Below are 23,167 nucleotides of genomic sequence, written 5' to 3' on the forward strand. Positions count from 1 at the left end.
GTCAAAGCAAAATCTTGTTTAATTGTATTATGAGGCAGGAACTTGTATAGGCTGAGATATGGGGTAGAGGGGAAAGCCTGGGATGGGCCGAGGTGGAGCAAGGAACAAGAGCCAATAATATTCTGCGATGATCTTAAGTTACACACATTTCAATTTACAGTTTAAAAACCTCTGCATTTGTTACGAGAGAAAGGACCTGAATTTGTAGACCAGAAATAACTCCACTCTAGGCTCATTACTGCTTATATTTTTCTGTTCCTTGACTCCCTGTTGAACGTGAGATATCTTGGGCAAATTGACATAGTCCCATTAGTGATGGTTACGAGGCCAGTTCTTATGGATTGTTTAAATAACTGGGATGAGTGGCTAACCGGCTTTGTCACATTTCTTGAAGACAGAGGGAAATACAGAGTTGAAGGGCATAGATGTTATACTGATTGGTCTAGCTAGCTCTCGGCTTGACTTGAGCTGTCTTTGAGGATATCAACAAGAGTAAATGGGTAAGAATCTCTCCTAACCACATATAAGCATGATTTAAAGTATTAAAGTACAGTAGGGAGACCACGGGAAGAGATGGCTGAATGGCACAGGTATGTCCAGATGAAGGCGAGCCTCAAGGCAAGAAGTAATATCAGAAATGGATGAGCATGAGAAAACTCAGGAGTTCACAGGACACAGGGTCATGGGAGCTGGGCAGTCCCAAGGATTAAAGTATGGATAAGCAGGGTGGGAAAAGCAGCATTTAAAGAACGTGTAAATGAGTGACCCATGGTTTGTGACATTGAAGAAGGACACTATGCCCTCTTCACAGTCAAGGAAAACCCCAACCCGATGGAGAGGGGCAGCCACAAAGGGGGTCAGAATGGTAGGGTCACAGTTGGAAGAATCCTCAAAGATACTATACTTTGATCCATCCTGTAATCCTATAACCCAGTAGCCATTCTGAGGTTTGTATCTGTGGCAAACATTTGGCTGATTTTTGCCTCTCCTGACATCAAACTTTAAAGTACGTTTTCTAACGTAAACTCCCAGTGTCCAGGCATTCTTCTTAGACACGTCCACTTCCCAGTAATGTTTCCCTGAGGAGAAACATTTTGAGCCCAAGATACCATTATTATAACACTTAAATGGCCAAATGGGCACAGATGTCACTTGTCTGTGATCTTCTGAAAGAATAAGATTCAAATTTAGGTTTTCTGGATTAAATGTGAAATCCGCTGCGAGAAAAAAAGAAAGAAAAAGGTCAGGTGACTAATACAGAGGTGGCTTGTTTGATGACATCATGAAAAGCAAAAACTGGAAAGGTTAGAGGGAAATAATAGTGATCGATTGTGGGAGATGGTAAAACAATACAAAAATGTTATACAGTTGTTGTTTTAAGACAGTGTCTTGTTAAGTAGCCCAGGTTAGCCTTAGACAAGCAATTCTCCTGCCTCATCTCCCTAGTGCTCAGATTATAGGCATATACCACCATAGGAAGCCTTAGAGGAACACTCTGTGTGTGTGTGTGTGTGTGTGTGTGTGTATGTGTGTGTGTGTGTGTGTGGTGACACTGGAGACAACAAAGTAATGAGACCTCACTGAACCAACCCTTTGGAAAGGTGACCAGAATCCCGTGATTTGAAGATCTGCAACTTCTTACCCCAATAGCCGCGGACAGCTGTTAACTCTGAAACGATAAAAGATTTGGTGATTTTATCAGAAGCAAAAAATTGGAAGAATACTTCTCTCTAGAGGTAAGGAAGGCTGGTAGAGTGAATCTGCCAGCTGGTAAGTGAGAGACCAAACCGAATCCTTTCCGGTTCTCCCCCAGACACAACTGGACCCTCTTCCTCCCAGGATGCCCCTCGCTGACCCCTGCTCTCTTCACCTGCAGACTTACCCCCCAGCTGCCCACACCCACACTCGTCACTGCGCCTCACTCACCTCTAAACTGTCGGAGCATGTCGCTCAGATCAGGAGCTTGGAATACTTTCTTCACTTTCCTAGAAACCGCTTTTGGCTTCTTCAACGTCCAGATCTGACTCCTAGAGATGAAGAAATATTTTACCTTTACATCTGTCTCCTTGTTGTCTCTGCCACAACTGCCTTTATCCCTCCACATCACTGGTGAACTTGATACTTGAACCTCAGAGAAAACCCTGACTTTTTTTTTTTTTTGAGACAAAGTTTCTTTGTGTTGCTCTGGGTATCCTAGAACTTGCTCTGTAGACCAGGATGGCCTCAAACTCATAGAGATCTGCCTGCCCCCTCCACAAAAACAAACCCCCAAATGAGTCTAGTTTTAATTTCATGTGTTTTAAAGGAAGTTGATGCTATTAGATTGGCAACTCCAAGGCTGAGTGGTGGTGGCTCACATCTTTAATCCCAGTGTTGTGCCCAGATTACAACCCCCAGAGAGGCCCAGACTGTAATAAGCAAGGTTTAATCAGCATAATACAAACATGTTTGGAGCTGGGTGGTGGTGGCACACGCCTTTAATCCCAGCACTTGGGAGGCAGAGGCAGGCGGATCTCTGAGTTCGAGACCAGCCTGGTCTACAAGAGCTAGTTCCAGGACAGGCTCCAAAACCACAGAGAAACCCTGTCTCGAAAAAACCAAAAAAAAAAAAAAAAAAAAAAAAAAACAACCAAAAAAAACAAACATGTTTGGAACCCCTGTCTCCAAATGACAGAGAGGTAGAGAGAGGAGTTGTATCTTTTTGTGGGGTAAGCTTTTAAAGACATAACTACAAAGAGACTCTTTGACTGCTTTGGCACTGGTGCAAGAACTTTTGCTCCCTCCCATTCTGTTAAGTCAGCTTTTTCCTTGTTCTTAGAGCAAGACCACTATTTCTGAGTTAGGCCATCTTTATCAGCCTGTACCAGGTGGCTGGCTGGGCTGAGCTAAGTGACCTTGTGCTCAGAATCTCCCAGGTGGGAGAGGGGAAGGCCACTATCTTCCTGAGAAAACATTCTGCTAGGAAATTTCTTCTTGCGCCTTTGAGAACAAGGGGTGAGGGTTCCACACCAGCACTCTATGAGTTAGAGACCAGCTTGGTTTAGAGTGAGTTTCAGGACGGTTCCAAAGCTACAGAGAAACCCTGTCTCAAAAAAACAAAAACAAAAACCAGATTGGCAACTACAGATCAAGGATTATACTTTACCACAAGAGCTTGTAAAACATGCCAAACAAGAGAATAATTTTTGGAAACTTAGATAAGAATCACAAACCCCGAGGTGTGTGTCTTTCTAAAAGTTGGTAGAAATCTTCTATTCTCAGTGAACAAAGTCCCCATGGCCTGTCTAGGCCTTGGTCAGGCTTTCTGTTTACGAAACACCTGTGAGACAGGAGATCCAGGACTGGCGGCAGCGAGTCTACAGGAGTGAAGTTACGTCACAGGAAAATGATGCTGACATCTCTAATGCCCTTTGTGACCCCAACTCTGACTTAAAACGCCACGTTCACTACCACTGAGTCTAGTTCATTCTCTGAGGGGACGAGACGATCCAGTCTTTATCTGGGACCAGCAGTTCTAGACGATGTGGCAACCAAGTGTCCTTGACCTGGGAAACAGTGTTTCACTGGTACAAAGATGTTGATAATGGCTCCTGTTTTAGTCAGGGTTTCTATGGCTGTGATAAACACCATGACCAAACACAACTTGGGGATGAACGGGTTTATTTCAGTTATCAGCTATCATGTCTGGACCACAGTCCATCATTAGGGGAATTAGGGCAGGAACTCAAGGCAGCTACCTGGTGGCAGAAACTGAAGCTGAGCTGAGACCATGGAGGGGTGCGGCTTCATCCTCACTGCTCACTCAATCTGCTTCCTTATACGATCCAAGACCATACAGTACATCCATTTCAACGGTTAAGCAAGAAAATGCCTTAGTGGCAATGCCAATCTGATTGGTTCATTTGCTCATCTGAGGTTCCCCTTTCTCAAATGACTCTAGATTGTCCAAACTGACAGGAAAACTAATAGAGACAACTACTAATCCATCTGTACTCCACAAACCCCACTTGGAGTCATCCACACTTACCATTTCAAGGTACCGCTCATATCCTAGGGAGGAAAAAATAAAATCACAAGTCACAGAGTGTGAGCTTAGAGCAGGGTAACGGAAAAGGAGCAAAGGAGGAGGGGGAATCAAAGCATCAAGAGTAAATTATTTTATCTTTTTTTCTAGATAGCTTTTTTAGATGTGGCCCAGGCTGGTGCTAAACTGTTGATCCTCCTGCTTCAGCACTGAGGTTACATATATTTGCCAGCAAAACTGGCTAAAATTATGGTTTCTTTCTCCTTTGTGTGTGTGTGTGTTGTTTGTTTCTTGTTTTTTGTTTTCTGAGACAGGGCTTCTCTGTGTAACTTTGGAGCCTATTCTGGCACTACTCACAGAAATCTGCTTGCCTCTGCCTCCCAAGTGCTGGAATGGGATTAAAGGCCTGCACAATCACCATCCCGCTAGTTTCTTTCCTTCTCCTTTTTAAAAAGTAATGTAAAATACCAACAGAACTGGTAACCCTTAGGCTAAACACACCAGGAAAAAATAAAGGAGAGGTAGAATTTTCAAATGGGGAAGAAGAGATGAGACACTGCCACCGGCCTTGAACAAATTCAGAAAGAATGGTGGTGAAACAGGCCTTTAATCTCACTCAGGAGACAGGGGAAGGAGGTGGGTTACATAGTAAGACCCTGTCCCTAAATAACCAAAACAAACAAACTAAAAAGTTTCTACACCCCAAAAAGCTTCTCGGCCGAGTCAATAATCCAAAGCAAACCAAATTAGAAAAAGCCCAGATTTAATGAATATCAGTGCTCCCAGATGGCTTTCCAGCCTCGCATGAAAGGAAGACCAGAAAACCACGTGTTTGTTCTCTGGTTTGTTTTTTTTTAATTCCCTGTGGGAGTGGTCTTGAGCATCTCTGGGGAGAGGGTCACCATTTGGTGGGCTTACTCAGAGGTGGCGTCTGGACTGAGGCAACGACCAGGGGAGGGGCTGAGGTGGTTCCACCCAAACATTCCTGACTCTGGGATAAGGGTGCCAGGAACACAAACAATCAAAATTGAAAAGAACCACAGGAGCTGGGGTATGTCTTGGAGGTAGAATTTTTACCTAGCAAGTGTAAGGCCCTGGATTCAACTCCTCAAACCCTCTCCACCCCGGTTTGTTGTGTTATGAACGAAGTAGGTAAATTAGAGGAGAGGAACGGATCCCGGAAGTGCAGTGATTCAAGAAGAGAGAAAACATGCATAGGATGAAAGCACGCAACGAGAGTGGATTGGAAGTCAAGCTTCATGAGAGGAAAAATCAACCATGGCTTCACTGCTGAATTTTACTAAAAGCTTAAAAGAATAAGGAACGCCAATATTTTAAAAATTCTTCCAGAAGATAGAAAACGGCTTTATGTGACACTAATTGTTGAAGCATCACAAGAAGAAACCAGCGAAAGCATCATGGAGCTGGGGTAGAGCCTGGCAAGAGGGTGCTGGGGACAAAATGAGAAAGGGCAGTCATGACAGCCTAGTGGGTAGAAGTCCTGCTGCCAAGCCATGGACGCAGTTCCTGGGATCATATGGTAGGTCCCTCTCAGGCTAACATCTTACTTAATGGCAAAAAACTGGAATGTTTTCCCTTAAGACTGGAAAAGAGGCAATAATCTTCTCTTCCATGACTTCCATTAACACTGAGTGCACAGTCCAGGAAGGAAAGGGGCAATGTCTCTGTGGCCTGCCTTGAGAGGTGCTCATTCCTACCTGCAGCAGCTCTGTCGCTGGCCACCGGCACCGAAGCTCCAGACCTGAAATAAGTTCCTGTACCAACTGGCTCTGTTGAGCCAGCTCAGCTTCTGCCTTTGCCAGGCTGTCAAGTATCAGCTCCTCCTCTTCCCCAAGTCTTTTCAGCTCTCTCTGCTCCTCCTCGTCCAGGATTCTTCTGAGCTGATCAAAACCCATTTGTATCCTTTGTCTCTCAGTCTGGATCTGGCACTGCAGGAATGCACAGGGGGAGAGAGAGATGTAATGAGCCTGTCAGGCTGAGGTAAGATGTCACTATAAGGTAGCAGAACTTAATCCAGGGCGGACATAGGAAGAGAAGAGCAATCTGGGGGGTGCTATTTTTAGCTTCTATTTTCCCTTTATTACAAGTCAACCCAGACAGGGACAAAAACTAAACAATCCCCTCCTGGTCTTATTTAGGAGACCTCCAAACTAATACAAGACTGGAATAAAACTCAACTTGTAACGATTGTCTTGGGCACTCATGGCACCCTGCATCAGCACTTCTGGTTTTGAAATTTAGAGAACTTTTCTTTTTTTTGGCCTGGTGTCTTCCAGCAGAAGTGTCAGAGCCTCTGGAGACAAGAGAAGAACAAAGACTCTTCCAGTCTTCAGCATTATACAGTTTATCATTGAGTTTGGTTCCAAATATTTATGTGTATTTACAACAAGTCTGCCCCCATCCCTCATCCCTAAAAAGGAACTTATAGATAGCTTTGAACTCATTGCTTGTCAGGGAACAAAGATGAGGGCCCAAGCATCTCCTGCCTTCCAGGAAATTCTGTCTTCTTCAATGTCAGCTTCCAATTTCTTCGCCTTCTCCTGTTCCTTCCTCAGCCTCTCGAGAGCTTTCTGGATATTCTCCTGTGAGAAATGAATCATATCTGTCATGCTTGCCACCTGGACAGAGAACTAACAAACCAGGTTGTTCCCAGTTTGTAGAAGTCAAGAGGTTGATGCTGAACAGAAGAACATCTAAAGAGAAGGCATTCTGTAACCCTAGGGGAACAGAGCCATCATCTGCATACCAATGGGAGTCTACAGCTCTTCCTAAGAGAAGGCATTCTGTAACCCTAGGGGAACAGAGCCATCATCTGCATACCAATGGGAGTCTACAGCTCTTCCGCCAGAGAAAGTACAGACCCTGTAGCAAGTGCAATCCTTCCTCACCCTGATGACCTTCCAGTTGGCAGTATTCCCCAGCAGAGGCCATGCATGATGAGAGGCAAACTGAAAGCATTCCCCAATTGTGCATACAAGGGAAAGGAACCCCCTCAACCTTCTGTTCTTGATCAAGAGATTGTGTGTATTGCAAGCCAATCCATTACATAAACGGAAAGAAAAGGCATTTCTAGGCATTAGGGACCGAATATAAGGTAAGGGCTCAATATTATGGTGGTAATGTGAATCAAGAAGGTCGGGAAGTTGCCGGTCTGTGATGGCAAACGCCTTTAATCTCAGCATTTGGGAGGCAGTGAAGTGGATCTCTGAGTTTCGAGGCCAGTGTGGTCTGTAGAGTGAGTCCAGGACAGTCGGGGCTATACAGAGAAACCCTGTCTTAAGGAAGGAAGGAAGGAAAGAAGGAAGGAAGGAAGGAAGGAAGGAAAGAAAGAAAAGAAAGACAGGGAGGAAAAGGAGGGAGGGAGGGAGGGAGAAAAGGTGGGAAGGTACAGTTTCTCATCAAGAACCACTTTGTGCCCTATCTTCTTCCCTTCATGAACTTACCTGACATTCCTTGACTGCTTCCTCCTGGAGGAAAGTGTGGTGACCACGATGCTCCTGAGAACGCTCACAAACCCAGCAAATGATCTTTCTATCTTCCTTACAGAAGAGAAGGAGTTTCTCTCCATGGTGGATACAGAGATCTCTTTTTTCCCCAATGTCAGGGTTCACCTTGACTTCCCTAAGTCTCTCTACTACGTTTGCCAGATGTTGATTAACCTGTAGATTTTCAAATGAGAATCTAGTACCACACACAGGACAGCTGCTTCTCCCTCTGGGGTTGATCACTGCATTCTTCTTGTTTGTGGTGATGCAGGCTTTGCATGCATTGTGGCCACAGCCTAGACTCATGGGTTCTTTCAAAAGTTCGTGGCAGACAGGGCAAATGGCCCCCTTCTCTGCATTCATCGGAACTGTTGAAGCCATTCTATTTCTCCCCTACTTTTTCTTGCCCTAACTTCTGAGGCTCTTCTTTCTTACAGACTGCTGGATGGCGAGGAAGATTATGAAATGACGGTGTATCAGTCTGAAAGGCAATTTAGAGGAACACGGTCACTTCATATCCTTCGGCGGGGGGGGGGGGGGGATATGATGGCAAAAACCACTTCATTTTCAGCTGTGAATAGATAGAATCTGAAACAAAGAACAAACCAATTACAATTTGTTGAATGGAACAGAAATACTCCAGAGGAAGAATGGAGTGGCGGCACAGGAAAGAGCAGGGACTGAGGCAAAATGAAGAAAGAATGAGAAGCTCAGAAAACACAGTTCACACAGGCCCTGGTTTAGCACTGTGCAGAAGTGCAGGCTACCAGCACAAGTCCTGGGATCTGCAACGCACACTGGCATGGGCAAGGTCTCTTTCTTTCCTAGAATTTGGCCACAAAGTGCAGTGTTGAGTCACCCTGATTGGGAACTGGCAAGTTTGGGAGTTTCCCTGTTTCTGTTATTAAAAAACAAAAACCAGCTGGGCAGTGGTGGCACACGCCTTTAATCCTAGCACTCAGAAGGCAGAGGCAGATCTCAGTGAGTTTGAGGCTGGCCTGGTCTACTGAGCAAGTTCCAAGAAAGCCAAGGCTACAAAGAGAAAAACTGTCTTGAAAAAACAAAAATAAAATTAAACTAAAGTTTAAAAATCATATATTTCACATCAGGATCTCACTAAGAACAAGAATGAAGCAAAGCCAAAACGGTAGAAAGAGAAGAGCTGAAGCTGCTGAGATGGAAGCTGAAGGGGTAAAATGAATCAGTTAACCAGAGTCTGAAAGGGTGAACTGCCCGAAAACATCTTAGCCAAAGGAGCCAGCAGAATGAGAGAGGTGGGTGCATATTATCTGTACACCTTGTATAAACAAATGCACACAATGTAAAAGAACAAAAGATATCATTATTAAAAGTTAACAAGGCTACCAGAACATTAAAAGATGATGCTCAACCTACTGTTGATTGGCCCGCAATAAAAGAGAAGCTTGAAAAGCACTAAGCACTGTATAGATGTGGTTCAGTAGCTAAGAGCTCTTGTTGTTGCTCTTTCAGAGGGTTCAAGTGAGTTCCTAGTCCCCATAGAGCGTCTCAGAACTCTCCATAATTCACGTTCCATGGGATCAAACCCTCTTCTGACCCCCAAAGGCACAAATGGCACACACACTCTTTCTCTTATCCTCCCATCCTTTCTTTTTTATTATTTTCTTAAATTTGTATTTTGTTTGTTTTGTTGTTTTTTTTTCTAGACAGGGTGTGTGTGTGTGTGTGTGTGTGTGTGTGTGTGTGTGTGGTGTGTAGTTTTGGCTGTCCTAGAACTAGCTTTGCAGACCAGACTGGTCTGGAACTCACCGAGATCCGCCTGCCTCTGCCCCAAGTGTTGGAATTAAAGTCATGCACCACCACCTCTCAGCTTAATGTGTAGTTTTGAGACAAGGTCTCAAATAGCCTGGGCCAGGCCTCAAGTTGGCAGGATAACCAAGCATGACCTGGAACTAATTTCTGATCTTCCTGTTTCCACCTCCCAGGTTCTGTTATTCTATATAGATGTCTATCACACCTCATACTTTCTCCTGACTGCATATTTGTTCTCTGTAATAAAACTCCCTCCGACTCCTCAGAGTGCCTCTCTGGATTCTTTCTCTAACTACAGCAAGAATCCAGAGACTCTAGGTAGAGGTCTCTTATGGGCTCACTGCCTTCGAGACCTCCCGAGCTATGTTCTCACTGGAGCAACTCCCATGCCCACGTCCTAGTCCTTTTCTCTGCAGCTCCTCTGGTATGCAACATCTTACTTTCAGTTCAAAGGAAACACGTCAAATTCCTCACTCTTTTTTATTTGTTTATTCAATTTTCTTTATTCCTCACACTCTAAGATTCTACTGAAGTTTCCTAACTCTGAATACTGAAGTTGAAAGCTTTAATCTTCTAAACCTGTGATTCTGAGCGAGAGGCAGGCGGATCTCTGTGAGTTCAAGGCCAGCCTGTTCTACAGGGCTAGTTCCAGGACAGCTAGAGCTATTACACTGAGAAACCCTGTCTCTCAAGACCAAAACAAAAACAAACAAACAAATGAAAACTCCAAAAAACAACAAAAAAAACAAAACAAAAAAGAAAACTGTCATTCCATAGCATCAGTTACTTCTTGTATTGTCTAAAAGTTACTTAATTTTTTTATTGCTATTCCTAGGTAGAGTGTAAGCTTGTATATTTCATATTTAGTAAATACTGAGTGGATGCTTATTACACTTATTTAATACCTGACACGTGCTTTATTTCCATTGACATTTTCTTAAAAAAATAAACACAGAAATCCAGATTAATTTCTGTGTTTGGCCATGACTAAACTCTGTAGCGACCTGAGACATCTCCAGCAGTCAGGTGCAGACTGTGAACAAGGCAGGTGATGTGAACTCTGAAAAGGGAGGGTCTCAGACAGTGGCAGGTGTTGAACCCATTCATCAAGGTACAAAATGTCCCTATGTTAGCCTAACAGGAGAGATACACAAGATCAACAGAAAAAACATCTTAGCAAGACTGTCAACACCACCGGGGGTTCTCCTCAGCAATAGGTAGCTCTTGTTAACTAGCTCTGAGCAAGAGAACAAGGAACTGACTTAACCTTCAGTATGAAGATCCACGCAGGAAGAATGGGTGACAGCCAAAGGCAGGTGAGGACACCAAGGTCACTTAAACAAGGTTGGAGGAGGTACAAGTTTGCAGTCCTGGCTACTTAAGAGGATCATGCAGTATATCTGAGCCCAGAAGGCCAATCAGCCTCAGCAATGCAGAAAGACAAGTCTCAAAAATAAATGAATGAATACATTTTTAAAACAATCACTGTTAGGTAAAAACAAATAGTCGTAAGATTGGAGCGCCAAAGCTACAAAGGCTAAAAAGTTACACAGGGTTATCCAACTTGCTGTTCTCAAGTCGGTCAAGGGCTCAGGATGTTAGGATAACCCCTTAGTGGGAGTAGGAGGGGAGTAGCGACTCTCCTTAGTCCAAGTCCCTGAAACTACAGTAGCTAGTAAGGAGAGGGAAGAGCAGGGAGGATCACCCTAAAGAGGGGGGAAGGGAGGGGGAGGGTTCCTGAGATCCAGACCTGTTTGCCAGGCATGCCCCAGAGAAAGAAGGGTTCCTTCAGAAGCGAGGCCCTCCTATTTAACTTTCAAGTCGATTCCGCCCCAAACTCCTTTTCTTCCTTCAGATCACAAGGGTTTCTGCGAGCTAAACGATCTTCCCCAAGCTTCACTGAGTTCTCTCCTCCCCGGGTCTCCCTCCCTCAGCCCTGCACAAACTTTCACACACACCTTTGGACCCTCACCTCTGGACCCTCCAGGTTGAAGCGGTGAGGGGAAAAGCCAGGGGCAGGCTTTGCTCAGCACCCGGGTTCAGCCCACCAGCAGCCCCTCCCTCTCCCGACACCAAGAGAAAAGAAACTGAAACTCCGGACCTGTAGGAGGAAGATAGAGGAAGAAACTTCTGGGCAAAACTCTATGCCATCGATAGAGGGCGATGCAGCAACCTTGGTGATGGGGAGAAAAGAAGACTTGATCCAGAGTTGAAATTTTCAGAGGCCAAGTTCTTTTTGGTGATTGTAACCAAGGGTGTCGCTGACATCAGGTAGGAAGAGGCCGTGATCAGGAAAGACTCCACACAGTAAGAAGGCAGACACGAACCTGGGAGAGGCAGGAGAAGCCTTTATTAACGTGTGAGCCGAAAATCAAACAAATGGCCCGCTGAGCTTTACAGTTTCCTTCAGCCTTTTCTACGCCCCGCGGCGGCAGCGGCGTTTCTGCTCAGTCGCTCTCTGAGGGTGGTCTTGGAGTTCCTTAGTCATTAAAGGAAGTTCAGGGAGGCAGGCTTACGGGAACAGAAATCACAGGAGACAAAGTTTGTAGTCATGAAAATGCGCAGGAATTCCTGAATAACACTAGCCCCTGGGTTGTGAAAACAGGATCTGCTGCATGCCCTTTGTCTGTGACAATCTCAAGTACCCCCACACACACCCACAAGGCATAGTGTTTTTTGTTTTCCAGACTGGATTTCTTTGTAGAATATCCCTAGCTGGCCTAGACCAGGCTGATCTCAAACTCACAGAGACCATGCCCCTCTAACACCGGGCTACATAATGGTTTTTAACAAGCAGGCAGAACTCTTGGACTACCTAGGTAAAACCAGCTGACTTAGTTCTAGGCTAGGGTTTCTCTTAACTAACCATTCTATCTGAAAGACCCCCGTGGTAGGCAGTCTTTCAGACCGGGGAGACCCTCCCAAGGAACAGCGAGACCACTCTCCGGATGCAAACAGCAAGAGGCTTTTATTGAGTACACAGGTACCTGGGGCGGCTTAGTCTTTCGGGAGACAAGCGCGCCTGCAGACTGGGGGAAGGTCTTTTTATAGGAAAGAGGGCAGCAGAAGCAGATTACAGAAGCAAATGCATCGTTAGGGGTCAGTTGGAATGGGGCAAGGGGCACAGGGGGTTTTTCCTTTCCCAGCACAGATGTATGGGAACAGACATCCTGTTAATTGATGTCCTGTCCTAATCTATGGATATATAGATCCTGTTTTGCAGCCAAGCAAATGCATCGTTAGGGGTCAGTTGGAATGGGGCAAGGGGCACAGGGGGTTTTTCCTTTCCCAGCACAGATGTATGGGAACAGACATCCTGTTAATTGATGTCCTGTCCTAATCTATGGATATATAGATCCTGTTTTGCAGCCAGGGACACTGACCTTACTCTGCACTTACAGTCGTACGTCAAAAGCTCTTTGAAGTGACGTTACAGCAGATAAGCTGGGATCTTTCATAGGGGGAGTTGTCTCCTCTGTGAATTACTGATATTCTAGATTGGGCACGTATACTGACTATAGGCATCCTGTTTCCCTAAGCAACCGGGATGTTCTCATTAGAGCAGGCCAGCTGCGGGTTCCTTATCGCTTGAGGCCAGATGGCTGACCGGCTGACCGTGGATATCTTGCCTGGCTTTTCCGCCCTCATTTTCAAGTCGAACTTCCCTGCTCTAATTACTTGCGTTGCTGCAAAGTTTAAGCCTTGCAAAATGGCGTTACTGCTGCTTAGTGAGTGGGGGTCTTTCATTCCCCCCTTTTTTTTTTTTTTTTCTCCGAATAAAATCCTTTATCTACTCAGCTGCGGTATCCCTATTCTCGGGATCAAATTGTCTAAGTTGGTGGTACTGTTGTGTCAGGACCAAAGCCTGGATGACAGACAGCCTGTCCTTCATAAATTGTACTAGCCGGTTGAGAATGCATGGTCCGAAAAGCAGAATCAATAGTAGTATGATTAGGGGTCCCATAATGGAGGAAATCAGGGTGGTGAACCAGGGCGATCTGTTGAACAGTCCCTCAAACCAGCCTTGATCAGATTCAAAGAGCTGCTGTCTCTGCTTAAGTCTTTCCCTCAGCTTTGCCATGTTGTCTCTGACTAATCCTGTGTGGTCTGCATAAAAGCAGCATTCTTCCTTTAGGGCTGCACAAAGTCCTCCTTCCTGCAGGAACAGTACGTCTAGTCCCCGCCTGTTTTGTAGGACTACCTCAGACAGTGAGGTTAAGGACTTTTCCAATGCACTGACCGATTCCTCCAAGGCTTTTATGTCAGTGTGCATGGCTGCCTGTAGTTGCCTAAACTGCTGGGTGGCGGCAAGGGCTGTTGCTCCGGTCCCTATCCCTGCCGTAATGCCTCCAACAGTCAATCCCCCAAGCAGGAGGGCTAGGGTGAGGGACACTGGCTCTCTCCTGAATCTAGGTCTTCCTTCAAACTGAGCATACACATATTCTGGTTCATGGTAAGTTATTTTCGGCCATAACTCAATTAACACACAATAATCAGAGGATATGTTTAAGACTGAGGAAGACACACAGGGGGTCAGTCCCGTGCTACAGGCCCAGTAAGTGCCATTGGGAGGTGTTAGGTAATAAGTGCCCTGGGGCAGGGCTAGTGTGGTGTTGCAGAGAAGTGAATGTGAGGGTGGGACTTTTCCTATACAAAGGCCCTCTCCTGACACCTCCGATAGCGTCAGCTTGTGCCGTGGTATATTGGAGCATTGGGCTGGTGGGGAGGTCTGATTGGTAAAATTCCCCATGAGTGCCAACCCTTCATAATAGGGGGGCCTAGGTAGTAGGCAGAGCCAGCATTCTTGAGTCCGGTTAGGGTTGGTTAAGTTTAAGGCTTGATATGCCCCCTGTATAAGGCCGACCAACCTGTCCCCAGTTCCGGATACCGCCGGAGCGGGCACTGACGGGAACGAGCCCTCCGCTAAAGAAGTTGAGGAGAGTGCCGGGGTGGCGTTTCCTGAAGGGGGTTGGGCTGGCGCTGGGGGAGGTTTGGGAGGGGATGGAGCCTGTTGGTCGCCCAGGACTGTGTTGGGGCCCAGGGACGAGGATGGAGAATCCGGGGTGAAGCCATAAGTGAGAGTAATTATAGCTCCATGGTCTGGACCGGTGGGGTCGTATCTCCGGATCCCCCATGATCCTGTTAGGGCAGGGGCCTGGTCCTTACATTTTGAAAAGGTCAGGCGAATGTTTGGGCCGGAGGGGTAAGGGGTCTTATCCCAGTATTCTATATGTAGGGGATCATTTCCCTGGGGGGTTCCCCAAGAGCTAGCCAGGGATCCCCAGGAGGAGGTTTCGCAGCCCCAAGCGTTACAATAATATTGGTTGGCCGTGCTATGTGAGCATCGTTTATGGCTCCGGGTCCCCGGACAGGCATACCAATCAGCATTGTTACCGGGAACCAGCCCTCCCACTGCCTGGAACAAGGTGACTAGATTGGCTTTCATTTCGGGTGGGCATCCTAGATTCTTGGGCCCCTTCATGGTTGTAACATTGAGAATCACATCTGTACCGGCTACTAGGAGGGTCCAGGTGCTCTTTCCCACAATGTGGGGCGAGACTGAGCGTTCTCCCAGGGCGCGGGGGGAGGTTATGAGCATCATCAAGACTAGGTACGGGAGAGTCTTATCTTTAGAGGGTTTTGTGTGCGGTGGATCCTCCATGATGCCCCGGTTGTGGTTCCGTCAGGAGGGCTGGCTGCTTTGACGTGCGACGCGTGGACCCAGGCTGCGATGCCGTCAACTTTCAGCGCGGTCGGGGTGGTCAGTAGCACGGTATAGGGTCCCTTCCTTGCAGTAGGCACATTGGTCCTTGTCAAGGGGTTGCCTTTCCCTGTCTCCTCCCTGTCTATCCTGCCTTTGCCCTGACACTACGGTGGCCAAAAGCTTAGTCATTTCTTTATGTCTCTTGCGATCCCTCTCCTTTTCCTTTTCCTCAGCTTCTTTTCTGAAGCGGTCCTCTCTCTCCTCTGCTTCTCTCCTGAGGCGGTCCTCTCTCTCCTCCTGCGTCTCCCCTGAGGCGGTCCTCTCTCTCCTCCTGCGTCTCCCTTTTATTGAAAATCTTTTCTGCCTCCTTTAACAGATCCCTGAGTGAACTTTCCCTGAGGTTTTCTAGGCGCTCCAGTTTGCGCCTGATATCTGGGGCTGACTGCCAAATGAAAGACATGGAGATATTGGTCTCCTGTCCGGGGTCGTCGGGGTCATAAGGAGTATACCTGCGGTAAGCCTCTTTAAGCCTCTCAAGGAACGCAGAGGGAGTTTCCTCTGACCCCTGTACAACCTGCTTTACCTGAGCCAAATTCGTTGGGCGTCGAGCCGCCCTGTGGAGACCCGCTATGAGCAACTGGCGATAGAGAACTAGGTGATTCCTACCTTCCACCGTGGTGAAATCCCAAGAGGGACGTTCAAGGGGAAAGGCAGAATCTATTTCATTAGGCAATTGGGTGGAGCGGCCATCAGGTCCCCGGACTTCCTTCCGGGCTTCCAGGAGGACCCTCTGCCGTTCCTCCGAAGTCAGCAGGGTCTGCAACAGCTGCTGGCAGTCGTCCCATGTAGGCTGATGGGTGATCAAGATAGATTCAATCAATGCGGTCAGCCTAGAGGGGTCCTCAGAGAAAGGAGGGTTATTATTTTTCCAGTTATAAAGGTCCGAGGAGGAAAATGGCCAGTACTGCAATTGGCCATTCATTCCCGTGCGGAGAGGGAATGCCTGTGAGGAGGTTGTATCTGCTGCATGCGGCTGGTCCCTCCGTCCCCTCAGGCGCGCGGCCATCGGCGAAGGATCAGGAGAGGCAGGCGTCTCTCTCTCAGTGGGGTCCGCCTCATTCGGAGACTGCGGGGCTGGCTCCTGGTACGGCGGCGGAGGATCCTCCGTGAGGAGGTCCATTAGCAAGTCGCCCTCTGGAGGCAAAACTTTGGGGATAGGGGATCCTGAGGACTTGGTGAGGGCTGGGTAGAGGGAGGAGCGGGGCGGGGGTCCCGTAGGGGTGGGAAGGAGTGGAGGGGGTAGAGTGGGTGCAGAGAAAGTGAGGGTAGGGGGATTTGGGGCGATGAAGGGCTTGACCCAAAGCGGTGGGTCATAAACCATCGCTTCCCAAACCACAATATATGCGACCTGGTCTGGATGCCCGTGAGGGCCAGGATCCATCACCTTGGCCTTCACCTGTAAGATAACATTGATGTCAAAAGTTCCATCCCGAGGCCAGCCCACATTGAATGTGGGCCACTCTGAGGAGCAGAAAGTTACCCAACGTTTCTTCCGAATGTCCAGTGACTGGTTATTTGCAATGTCTTGGACATCTCGCCAGTGCTGCAAAGTGAGGCTTAAAGGGGTGGTTACAGATTGGCCCATTCTCTCAACCGCGGTGACAGTAACAATCAGACAAACGCACAAAATACAACTTAGACCAACACAAAATCGCGCAGCGCGGCTTCGGCGTAGGACCGAAAGCAAAACTTCAGACGGAGACTCTGAGGATCCGGATTCCTCGTCTCCCAGAAGAATCACATACCCTTCGGACTGTGGGGGCGCCCCAAACAATCCTATTCGGTAAGGATTCACAGAGTTACCGATGGGCCAGGCACCACATCCAGCCCCAGATGTCCCTGGGACGTCTCCCAGGGCTGCGGTCGGGGGTATGAGCCCGTCGGCTCCCCACGTCCGCCCGATACAGACCTAGTCGGCCAACTAGTACAGAGTCAGTCGCAAGCGCAAACACAGAACACCGAAACACGGATACACTGAAACACTGATATTCAGGGGAAACAATCGCTGGCCAGCTTACCTCCCGGTGGTGGGTCGGTGATCCCTGGACAGGAGTCTCCAGATCTCGGTGGAACCTCCAAATGAAAGACCCCCGTGGTAGGCAGTCTTTCAGACCGGGGAGACCCTCCCAAGGAACAGCGAGACCACTCTCCGGATGCAAACAGCAAGAGGCTTTTATTGAGTACACAGGTACCTGGGGCGGCTTAGTCTTTCGGGAGACAAGCGCGCCTGCAGACTGGGGGAAGGTCTTTTTATAGGAAAGAGGGCAGCAGAAGCAGATTACAGAAGCAAATGCATCGTTAGGGGTCAGTTGGAATGGGGCAAGGGGCACAGGGGGTTTTTCCTTTCCCAGCACAGATGTATGGGAACAGACATCCTGTTAATTGATGTCCTGTCCTAATCTATGGATATATAGATCCTGTTTTGCAGCCAAGCAAATGCATCGTTAGGGGTCAGTTGGAATGGGGCAAGGGGCACAGGGGGTTTTTCCTTTCCCAGCACAGATGTATGGGAACAGACATCCTGTTAATTGATGTCCTGTCCTAATCTATGGATATATAGATCCTGTTTTGCAGCCAGGGACACTGACCTTACTCTGCACTTACAGTCGTACGTCAAAAGCTCTTTGAAGTGACGTTACAGCAGATAAGCTGGGATCTTTCATAGGGGGAGTTGTCTCCTCTGTGAATTACTGATATTCTAGATTGGGCACGTATACTGACTATAGGCATCCTGTTTCCCTAAGCAACCGGGATGTTCTCATTAGAGCAGGCCAGCTGCGGGTTCCTTATCGCTTGAGGCCAGATGGCTGACCGGCTGACCGTGGATATCTTGCCTGGCTTTTCCGCCCTCATTTTCAAGTCGAACTTCCCTGCTCTAATTACTTGCGTTGCTGCAAAGTTTAAGCCTTGCAAAATGGCGTTACTGCTGCTTAGTGAGTGGGGGTCTTTCATATCTATTCTCTTTCCCTCTCCACTCCCCCACCCCCGCACCACCTAAAGTGCTGTGGGAAGGTGCCAAATGCAGACAGCTCTGTCTGTATACAAAAAATGACCTATCAACCCGCTCATCAAGAGGGACACTTCTCCTTGAAGAGATGGAAATCATTACAGAAAACCACAACCAATGTGGAGTCCAGTCCCAACTGATCTACAAAACACTCCTCAGGCTCAGGGGGAAGATTGTAATAGCCAGAGGACCAGGGAGTCGGCTATGAGACTCTGTTTCCGGGTAGCATCAGCTGCCCCATGTTTCACCATCGTGATGGTGTGAGCATGAGGTCAACAGGGAAGATGACAAAAATCCAAAGGGGAGAAGGTTCTGTGTCAGGAGCGGGCACAGGGACGGGGATGGAACGGGACTCCAGGATAGCAAAGGAGAAGCGCCATCATCAGGCTCAGCTCGGACAGTGCTGGACAGAACTTTGGGGATCAGCAGAGGATTTAAAGGAGCACTGATGTGGACACAAAGGGGCTAAGAGTTCATTCAGAAGCCACTGATGAGTGTCCTTGACGCAGGAGCACCCAAATTCCATACCTCAATGTGAAAGTAGCTTACTAAAATTCTGATAGTAACAGAACACAGAAAATAATAAATATATATATATATTTTTGGTGTTTTCAATACATCTCTGTATAGCCTTAGCTGTTCTTGGCTGTCCTGGAACTTGCTCAATAGACCAGACTGGCTGCTGCAGCCAGCGCAGCCTGGATAGCCAAGATTGGCGGGGGTAGGGGGGTGGGGGCCTGGGGGGTGCAGGGATTGAGACTCAAAGGCTTCTTTCCAGGTGGAAGAACAGCAACCTTTATTTTGCCCAGCAACCTTTTATACCTCTACTCCTTCTTTGGAGACCACCGGCCAGAAAGAACACAACATCCTTGTCAATTACAAACCACAAGGAAGTTCGGCTGTCAGTCAGGGGGAGTGAGGGCAGCTAGATCACAACAACTGGCCTTGACTATAGACCAGATTTGCCTTGAACTCACAGAGGTCCGCCTGCCTCTGCCTCCCAAGTGCTGGGATTAAAGGTGTGCGCCACCACTGCCTGATAACACTCTTAAGCCTTTTGCTTGGTTAGGAAACCACTTCTGCTTCTTATGCAGTGAGCACAAAGGCCTGTGCAGAGGAGGGAGCACACGGCTACTAAACGGGACCCCAAAATACTTGACTGTGAATTTCATAGCATCCCAATGTTGTAGAGCTCCTGGTAGGGGAAATGGGACACAAGCTTCTTGTCCAAGGAGGCAGTTTATCGTGTCTGCACGCAGGGCTTGGTACATTAGTATCCCAAGGTCAAGCTCTGACTGCAATGGGGCTCCCTTTTCTCTACAAGTTTGGCTTCTGTGTCTCCATACATGGTAACGTACAATCTGATTGAGTAGCCTAAACTATCAGGTTATGGGCCTAAAGATGTGAAGGGAAGGGAGCATGGCAAGGCTCCAGGTAAGCACGTTGGCTAGACACATACAGTTTTCAGTTCTCTGGAAAACCCCACTGCTCCACCAGCCTTGCAGCGCTCGCTGACATGCCGATCAACCAGCTTTGCCAAGGCACAGTGGGAACTGTAGCTTCTATTTTGACTTTAGTTGACAAGGACTTGATGTCACAGACTAGAATGGAAAAAGTATGAGAAAATAGTTGTGGAATGTAAGCAGAGAGATGGGGGCTCTAAGAGAGAAAACAGGGAGACATCAAGCCTGAGGTAACAGGAAGGGAAACCACCTGTCAGCAGTGTGGCCCAAGCCGCAGCAACAGGCTGGACATGGCCAAAGATGAATCTGAACTTGAAGAGATAGCAATGAAAATTCTCTGTAGTAAAATGCAAAGGGGTGAAAAGAATGTATCTGGGAAGCAGACAGCATCATTGGAATTTTGGAACCAGGATAAAGATGGTAAGACAGGAGAAGAAATACTTCAAATAGCCAGGCAGTGGTGGTGGGGCATGGGTTTAATCCCAGCGCTCGGGAGGCAGAGAGAAGAGAATCTCTGTGAGTTCGAGGCCAGCCTGGTATAGTTCCAGGATATTTAGTTCCAGGATAGACTCCAAAGCTACAGAGAAACCCTGTCTCAAAAAACAAAAAGAAATATTTTAAATAATGGGCAAGAATAACAAAAATTAATGTCAGATACCATATCAGAAGTCCACAAAGCATAACAACACCCAGCCAAATAATTTTTTTTTTAAAAGCAAACAATAGAGTTGTCAGGGAAGAGAATATCCAATTAGTCGGTGCAAACAGTTGAATATAGTGCCTTGCGCATGCTAAGCTTCTCCTTTGAGTTCCTCCTGAAATTAATTTTTAATTATGTAGTGTTGTGCCCAGATTATGACTCCCAGAGAGAAACCATCAGAGAGGCCCAGATTGAAATAAGCAAGGTTTAATCAGCATAATACAAACATGTTTGGAACTCATCTCCATCCCCCTTATAGCAAGGTAGAGAGAGGAGTTGTATCTCCTCTATGGGGTAAACTTTTAAAGGCATAACCTCAAAGAGAATCTTTGAAGATGCTTTGGCATGGATACAAGGACTTTTGCTCCCTCCCATTCTGTTAAGTCAGCTTTTTCCTTGTTCTTAGAGCAAGGCCACTGTTTCTGAGTTAGGCCATCTTTATCAGCCTGTACCAGGTTGCTGGCTGGGCTGAGCTAAGTGACCTTGTGCTCAGAATCTCCTGGGTGGGAGAGGGGAAGGCCACTATCTTCCTGGGAAAACATTCTGCTAGGAAATTTCTTCTTGCCCCTTTGAGAACAAGGGGTTAGGGTTCCACATGTAGTATGTCAGTAAACTAAAAAGAGAAGCTATTAGGATAATAACATTTTTGCTTTAAAATTAAGATTTCTTTACATTGAATTATTTTATAACTTAGATAAAATTTAAATCGCCCTGTAATAAAGTACCTTTTTAAAATAATACATGTGTTGTTGGGACCTAATGGAGTCCTCCTGGCCTTCCTACTCACCTCCCCTGTTGGTGACCTTTCTTGCCCTTGTTGTTCTAGGTTTCTGAGAAACTTGCAAGTTCCCTGCTCTCAGAGTTGTTTACCAACCCTGCTTCCTGAGTATGCATTGCCTTGGCCATAATCGGATGGTGGCCATGAGGTCTCCATCCTGTTAGCCCACCTGTCTGGATTAGGTATAAAACACCTTTGGTGATGTACAATAAAGGCTTCTGATTCTGCAACATCCAGACTGCATGTTCCATTAATCCTGATGTCCTTCGCTTGGACTCGGAATCCAGGTTATGCTGGCGCAGCAATGTGTAATTTTTTGTTGAAAAATAATTCTTTTAGGGGCTGGAGAGATGGCTCAGGGGTTAAGAGCACTGGCTGCTGGCTCTTCCAGAGGTCCTGAATTCAATTCCCAACAACGTGGCTCACAACCATCTATAAGATCTGGTACCCTCTTCTGGTGAGCAGGCATACACATGCAGACACTGTATACATAATAAATAAATCTTTTTTTAAATTTTATTATTGAGAAAGGGTCTTACTGTGTAGCCCCTGGCTCGTAAGCCCTTATATAGATTAGGCTTGTCTTGAGTTTAGAGATCTGTCTGTATCTGCCTCCCAAGAGCTAGCATTAAAGTCATGAGCCACCACACCTAGCTCTTGTTTTTAATTATGTATATATGTATGTTTGTGTGTGTTAGTACACCTGAATGCAGAGTCCAGGGAGGTCAGTAGTGGTAAGTGCGCTGGAACCAGCTACAGGGGATTGTGGACTTCTGGATACACAAGTGCAGGGAACAGACCTCAGGTCTCTGCAGGAGCAGCACTTTCAGTTGCTGAGCCTTCCTCCCTCCAGGCCACTGGTACTTGCTGGTGCTCAGACTGAAAGTCAAGGTCGTCCTTACACTTGCTAATGTGTCTGTCTGGGAACTCTTCCGCCACACTTCTTAAAGAACGCTAATTTGTATTCTAAAAATGACTAGTATGTTAAATTGCAGGCAAAAAGCAAGAATAAAATAACTGAAAGTACTCTGGGCTACTAGGTATGAACTAAAATTAAAAATTATCCAAATATCCTATTATTTAGTCTCTGCGATACTGTAGAAGAATACTGTTACATGACACAGGGGAGGGGCAGATAGAACCTTCTTGAGGCTTGATAGATGAACAGAGCCTGGAAATAGACCCTCCCATACATGACCAAGTTGCTGGACAAAGGGTCACTTTCTGGATACCTCCTTGGAGCCTTCTAGGCTTTCAACAAGTGGTTTTGTAAACACTGCTTCCATGCAGTCAATCCACACTTGGCACCATTTATGAAAATTATGTCAATGAGGATTGTGAGGTTAATGTAAAATCTAAAATTACGAAATATACAGAATAGTCTTGATCTTGGATTTAAGACTTTGCATTCTTTTCTTCTTGTCTTTATTTCTTATATAGTTTTATTTGCTTTTATTTTTCATTTTTTTGAAACAGAGTCTAGGTAAACCTGGCTGCCCTGAGACTCACTATATAGACCAGGCTGGTCTTGAACTCAAGGAGTGTGCCACCACACACAGCTAAACTTATTTTTAGAGATAGTCTTGCCCTACCTATTGTTTGGGCCCACCTTAACACTCATGTTAGATAACTTGGGAGAAAGAGGCAGGTGGATCTCTGTGAGTTCAAGGCCAATCTCGTTTACAAAGTGAGTTCCAGGACAAGACAGGACTGTTACACAGAAAACCATCTTGAAAAACCATAAAAACAAATAAGAAAAAATAACATCTGTTACTGTTTGTTTGATGTATATTTCAGAGTAGCTTAACTTAGGTGAGAAGACTTCTGCCTCAAGACCCCTCTGGAAAAGGTTAGAGCTGAATGCTTGCTCTAGTCTATTTAAGCAAGACTTCCTTGAGGCTTACAGAATTTTTTTAGTGTCTAGGGTCATTTTCTGGACACCTCTTTGGAGCTATCAAGCCAATTTAAGGTTTAGGGGTTTGGACTGATTCCTTTGGTGTGGACTTATTTTATAAGAAAAGTAAACGAGAAGGGAGCAATACTTGGGCAGAGCAGTGCAGGTCAGGATGAGGAACCTGCACCTGGCTTCTGGGATGCCATACATGGGATATGGCCCAGAACAGACCTGCACTAG

General features: G+C 46.6%; 1 protein-coding gene across 1 annotated transcript in view; it reads right to left on the bottom strand.

The window, feature by feature from the left end:
• Positions 1-23,167, bottom strand: part of LOC121458036 (tripartite motif-containing protein 34A-like) — a 33,330-nt gene continuing 10,163 nt past the window's right edge. Inside the window, 9 exon segments of the mRNA XM_041667154.1 lie at positions 1-1,217; positions 1,643-1,669; positions 1,927-2,027; positions 4,028-4,050; positions 5,743-5,973; positions 6,532-6,627; positions 7,489-7,919; positions 7,922-7,960; positions 22,870-22,896. Of these exon segments, the coding sequence (XP_041523088.1) occupies positions 658-1,217; positions 1,643-1,669; positions 1,927-2,027; positions 4,028-4,050; positions 5,743-5,973; positions 6,532-6,627; positions 7,489-7,919; positions 7,922-7,960; positions 22,870-22,896 (1,535 nt within the window). The 3' untranslated portion in view covers positions 1-657.

This window comes from Microtus oregoni, unplaced genomic scaffold (genome assembly GCF_018167655.1).
Source record: "Microtus oregoni isolate MIOR12 unplaced genomic scaffold, Mior012 000016F_ref0000370, whole genome shotgun sequence".
Classification (NCBI taxonomy): Eukaryota; Metazoa; Chordata; class Mammalia; order Rodentia; family Cricetidae; genus Microtus; species Microtus oregoni.